Here is a 6,000-nt window from a genome sequence, read left to right as displayed (position 1 = left end):
CGCCTGCACACTGGGATTCCAGGCTGTCACAGTACAAAAGGTCTGGCAGGAAAACACCCCGCGAGGTCCCCGCGGCGGGGGAGGGCTGGCAGCGGCCCCGCCCGGGCCCGGCCCGGCCCACCGCCTTCGGGTGACGTGCGTCAGCGTCCCCGACTCCCAGCTTCAATTTCCGCCCCTCCTCCCGCCGGGCAAGGGGGCACGCCCATTGTCGTGCGTAGGCCCCGAGGCGGGGAGGCTTCTCTTGCAGCCTGGATTGGTCTGGCCGTGCACCCACAGACCAATGGGACCCGCCCCTGACCGTCACCACGCCCCCTCCCCAGGAGCGGGCGCGCGACCTCTCTATCCTGCCGGTGCGCGCTCCGGGATCCCCGCCCCCTCCGCGTGCGCGGCTCCTCGCGGCCGAGGCCGCCGCCTGTAACCTGCGCCGCCAGGATGTGGCTGGGGGCTGACGTCGGGTCCAGATGTGGCCCCGGCCCCGCCCACCCCCGGGCCCGGGCCGCCCACACCGAGCCGCGGCGCGCACGGCGGCTGTCCCGCCTGCCACAATGCGCGGCGAGGCTGCGGCCGCGACTTGGCGCGGTCGTCCCTAACGTTACCGCTCGGCATCCTTAAAAACAGGCCGCCCCTGACGCCGTACCGGGACCCCACTCGTTCGCGCTACCTCTCATGCGCTCACTCTTCGGTGCCTAGCCAGGCGGGAGCCTCGCGGACGCGGAGCCGCGCGGGTGACGGCAGAGGCGGCTGCGCGCCCAGCCCAGCCCCGCGGAGAGGACACGCCGCGCCCCCGCCCCCCGCCCGCTCTCCGGAGGCTGTGGGTGCGGATGCGCCGCTGACGACTCGCAGCAACGAACACTGCCACCGGCCCGCCGGCCGGAGCCCGCAGCATGGCAGCCGCCGCCTATGTGGACCACTTTGCCGCCGAATGCCTCGTGTCCATGTCGAGCCGCGCGATCGTGCACGGGCCGCGGGGGGGGCCGGAGCCTGGCCCCGAGGGCGCGGCCGCCGCCACGCTGCCCCGCGTCGAGGAGCGCCGCGACGGCAAGGACAGCGCCTCGCTCTTCGTGGTGGCGCGGATCCTGGCAGACCTGAACCAGCAAGCACCCGCGCCCGCCCCGGCGGAGCGCAGAGAGGGCGCCGCGGCCCGGAAGGCGAGGACCCCCTGCCGCCTGCCGCCCGCTTCACCCCCGGTCCTCGAGCCCGCCTCCCCCAGCGGCGAAGGCGCGGCGGCCGCGCCCCTCAGCCCCGCGTGGAGCGAGCCCGAGCCCGAGCCAGAGGCGGGGTTGGAGCCCGAGCGGGAGCCGGGGCCCGCGGGGAGCGGCGAGCCCGGCCTCAGACAAAGGGGCCGGCGGGGCCGAAGTCGCGCCGACCTCGAGTCCCCGCAGAGAAAGCACAAGTGCCACTACGCGGGCTGCGAGAAAGTTTACGGGAAATCCTCGCACCTCAAGGCGCACCTGAGAACTCACACAGGTTAGTGTGGCGGCCCGGGCGCCTGGAACGAGCGGACGGGGGGCGAGTGCCAGCCGCTGGGCTATGCCCCGGAGCCGCCTGCCTGGCGCGAGAGCGGTCTAACTGGGAACGGCCTGGGTCTTGTCCCATCCCCCGCCACTCGGTCCTGCGGTCGGCCCCGTGCGCCGCGCGAGGCGGGCCCCAGCGCTTGGAGCCGGCGGCACCCGCCAGGCGACCGCGCCCCCGGCCGGGCACGCCCCCTCCCCGGGCGCTATCGGGCGGGGCCGCGGGGGCGGATGTCGTCATCTGGGTTTGGGGCGGGGACCCCGCTCACACGGAGGGACGGGGCGGGCAGGTGCGGGCGAGCTCGGCGGGAGCCGACTGGGGAGATGGGCGCCTGTGGCACCCGGGACCCTCGAGGAAAAGGGGTGCCCGAGCTCCGGTCCCTCCCTCGCCCCCGGGGCGCGCTCTCGGCAGGGGCGGGGCCGACCGGGCCAGGCGCGCGGCGGGCGAAGTTCACGCGGGGACAGGGCTCCCTCTAGCCACTCGGCACATTCTTCGCTCTCCTCTTCCTGTAATTTTTCCAGCGCTCTAAGGTTTAATTTGCCGAAACCAGAGCTTGCGGCGGTGGACGCGGGGGGCGGTCCCGGTTCCTTGTCCGGGGCTCTTTGTGGGAGCCCCGCCCATCCGGCCAGCGGAGGCACGCCAGACCCCAAGGGCTCCCTGGTGGGGCCGCGCATTCTCCAAAAAGGAGCGCCCTGCCCACTCTCCCGCCAGTCTGCGCAACCCGCTTCCGGCCCTGCGTTCACCTGTCCTGATGGGATAAGGGCGAGCCGCACTTGCCCCAGGGTGGGCGGCCTGAGCCGGCAGCCTGGGGGCCGCTGACCACCGCCCGCCCTACCATCGGAGGGCGGCACCTCCCACCCCGCGGGCCCTGATGGTAGTTGATTCATCTGTCTGTGGTTGGTGGCTGTTTTTAAACACAAAAGTGGCCAAAAACACATACGTGGATGGCAACCTTTCTGTTCCAGTTTGATTTAAAGAATCGTCTATTTCCTTTGAGTTCCCTCCCGTGAACCCTTCGGCGACACTTAACTCTTCCATATTTAGGGCAGATTCAAAAACCCGTATATACGCATGTTGTTTCCTTGTGATCAAAGGTGTCTGTCGCCTGCGCATTTGTAAAATAGTTCACAAGGTGATTAAAAGACTGATTTAAACATTGCAGTCTTCTCTCGGTTTAATTAGTACCGAGTGGATCCGCGGTCTTCGGGCGTCGAAGACTGTGTGGGACTCAGAAGCGCCTTCTCATCCGAGAGCGGCCCCCGCATTTCTGGGCCCTCGCTGTGGCCGTGGGGAACCGCGTGGCAGGGGGTATAGGGTCCAGAGTGAAGGAGGGGCCATCGCTAGGCATCTGGAGTCGGAATGAAGAGTGTGTGGACCCCGATGGGTGCTGGGATTAGTGTAGGGGTGGACTTTCGGTTTGGGAACGTTACCGCCATGGTGGGTGTGGCCTTGGGGAAGGGGCCAAGCTAGGGTTCCGAGCCTAGTGGACCCTGAGAATCGTGGGGAGACCAGCGCCTGGGGTGTGGCTGGGGTTGGGGACCGCTTTGAGGGTCGAGGTCGGTACCGGGCAGGAAACTGAACGATTGAAAATCTATTTTGTGGTCAGTTTTACAGTAGCCTCCCACCCAGTCGCTCCTAGTCGTTGGGTTCGGGGGTTGTGGAAGGGCTGGCCGAGTAGTGGGGCTCGCCATCGTGGGGCGCGGACGACTCGACTGGGTGCGCTTATGTCTGGGGACAGCTTCCGAGTTGGATGACCCCTCCAATCCCTGCGGGGGTCTAGGCTTTGTGGGCCCTGAGCGGGCCCCTTGGTTAGAGGTCTGTACTTCCCGAAGTGGGCTGGGAGCCGGCCTCTCTGTGTGCCCGCAAAGCCAACGTCGGCAGGAGAGGATGGAGCCAACAGGGCCCGCAGTGTGCTTCCTCCGTCTATTAATTAATGTAGGGAGCCGGCCCCGCCTTCCAGGTGCTCAGAAACTCCACACAGACATGCAAGTCAGGAGTGCGCAGGTTTCCTGAGGGAGTGGATAGTGGGGGGGGGGGTGTCTCTTGGAAATGCAGATTTCCAACGGCCCCCCCCCCCCCCGCTGAGCACTGCAGTTTAAGTGGTGGGTGCCCCAAGCGAAACTGGTTTTGAACCAAGAGCCTGCCTTTGACCGAGGGCACCTGCAGCAATGCAAGCCCCGGTCCAGCCCTCGTTTGGGGGTGTGGGGCATCTGTAATGGTGTTTCACAGGGGGCAGAGGCAGCCCGCAGAAGGGAGAGGTCAGGCAGGCGGGCTGCAGAGGGTGACTGAGAGGCCAAGCCACTCAGCAGAGGCCTGAGCAGCAGACCTCTGAGGCAGCTGTGCTGTGGTTTGGTCTGTGGGCTCCCCGGAGCATTCTGGGGAGGGGGGTGTCTCTGTAGGCAGAGATTAGATCATGCCAGGCCCTTCTACTCCACTGGGGATCCCCGCAGTCCCGTAGCAGTTTTATGTCGGAGGGGGATGGGGTGAACATCACAACCACGTTAGCCAAGAGGCCCGACGGAAAACAACAACAAAAGACACAAAACAAAGACACATATGTCTTTGTAACTCCACCAACTTATTGTTTGGTTGATCGGAACTTCCCAGCCCAGTCCTGGGAAGTCTGCTAAGACTGGCTTCCCCCGCGAGGCCAGGAGCCGATTTTCTTGGAAGCTGAAGGGCTTGGATGTGAACATTCAAAGACTTGCAGAGAAGGGACAGCGGACCGCCCCCCCTCCCCCCTTGATTCCTGCTTTCGTTGTCCAGAGTGGTGGGACTTGGTGGGCCCCCCACAGTGGAGTGAGCACTCAGTCCTTCATGACCCAGATGCCCTAAACACGTTTCTGTGTGTTTGTATCCTCAGAGAACCGTTTTTCAGAATGCCTCTGTGCCCTGTTTCCCCTCCATCGGGGAATCAGACACTTCCTTGCACCTGGCCCATCTCAGCAGCTCTGGGGGGGGGGGGGGGTCTGGCCAGAAAGGTGGGCGTGGGCACGCCACCTCCCTCCCGCAGACCCCTGTAGACAGCCCTGGTCACCTGCCTTGTCTGGGGGTGGGGAGCAGCAAGCTGGGGAAGACTGCTTTCTCTCAGCCATTTCCTGTTACAGTTTGGGCGGGGTTTTGGGCGGGGTTCATCTGAAACTTATCTGCACCCACCCAACAGGGCGTTGCATCAGGAGGGACAGGACGGGACTGGGGGGCAGGGTATTCAGAGCCGCCTCCCCCCCCCCAACCCAAACTGGGTATTTCCAGGCAGACTGCTCACAGGACCTGTCCCAGTTGCCCGTGGTGCTGGTGACCTTGGACAGGCCGTCGGAGAGCAGGGTGAGTGGCCTAGGATTCTTTCTCTCTCCTGGGGCAAAGCTGGGCTGGCCAAGGGCCAGCACTCTGTCTGGGGCACATCCCAGGCCGTGGCTCCCGCCCCTCTCCCACACAGCAGTCCCAGCCTGACAGTGGACCCAGTTGTGAAATTCTTGAAACAATACAGAAGTGTGTGGACAGAGTGCGCGAGCCTTCCCCTCCCCCGTGGCCAGCCACTCGCACCCCCTGTCGGTGAGACTCTTTCCAGACCCTGGAGGAAGGGGTTTGCAGGCATGAGTTGTGCCTCCACGTGGGCGTGTACCAGGTCCATGGATAGGAGCCTGGCACACACATTTCTATCTTGAGCTTCTATCCTGTGTGTGTCCTTTTTTTCTGGCTGCGTAGTGCTCGGAGGTGTGGTGGGGTGGCGTTCCCATAGCTGCGTAGCCTCTCGGCTGTGCACAGGACATAGCCACGGAGCCTTCTGGGTGAGCCTGCCCAGTGGACCCTGGGATAGGTCCTCATGCCCGGCAGCTGGCATTTCTTCAGGACAGACAAGGTTGATCGGAGTGTGGGCAGCATTTAAGAAGACATTAGGGCTGATGGATGGGGGTGCAGTGGTTAGAATGTCAACCTAGGACGCCCAGATTGGAAACCTCGAGGTTGCCGGCTTGAGCACATGATCATCCACATGATCGACCATGTGATGAACCACAGGCTCATCCACGTGATTCTGAGGTTGCTGGCTTGAAGCCCGAGGTCGCTGGCTTGAGCAAGGGGTCACTGGCTCAGTTTGAGAAGCAGTTAAAGAATAATGAAAGTGATACAACTACACTAACTTTTTTTATTTATTGATTTTAGTGAAAGAGCAAGAAAGAGAGAGAGATAGGAACATCGATCTGTTCCTGTGAGGGCCCTGACTCGGGGGTTGAGCCGGCAAACCAGGGCATGCCTATGAGTTCATGCTTCTCATCTCTCTCCCTTCCTGTCTCTCTCTCTCTCTCTCTCTCTAAAGAAAATAAATAAATAGACACATTAAGCCCTGGCCAAGTAGCTCGGTTAGTTAGAGCATTGTCTCGATAGGCCAGAGTTAACACTTTTTTTTTCTTATTTTGCTTTTAATTAATTTTTGTTTATTTATTTATTTAATTTAATTTATTTATTTTTAGAGAGGAGAGAGAGACAGAG

The 6,000-nt window shown here is 63.0% G+C and overlaps 1 protein-coding gene across 1 annotated transcript in view; it reads left to right on the top strand.

Annotated features, from left to right (window-relative positions):
- The first annotated feature begins 262 nt into the window (after window positions 1–262).
- Window positions 263–6,000, top strand: part of KLF13 (KLF transcription factor 13) — a 40,503-nt gene continuing 34,765 nt past the window's right edge. Inside the window, exon 1 of the mRNA XM_066354739.1 lies at window positions 263–1,467. Within this exon, the coding sequence (XP_066210836.1) occupies window positions 885–1,467 (583 nt within the window). The 5' untranslated portion in view covers window positions 263–884. The remainder of the gene's footprint in view (window positions 1,468–6,000) is intronic.

This window comes from Saccopteryx leptura, chromosome 13, assembly GCF_036850995.1.
Source record: "Saccopteryx leptura isolate mSacLep1 chromosome 13, mSacLep1_pri_phased_curated, whole genome shotgun sequence".
In the NCBI taxonomy this organism is placed as follows: domain Eukaryota; kingdom Metazoa; phylum Chordata; class Mammalia; order Chiroptera; family Emballonuridae; genus Saccopteryx; species Saccopteryx leptura.
The sequence above is the reverse complement of the archived record's forward strand: the minus strand, read 5'-3'. Positions and strand labels throughout refer to the sequence as shown.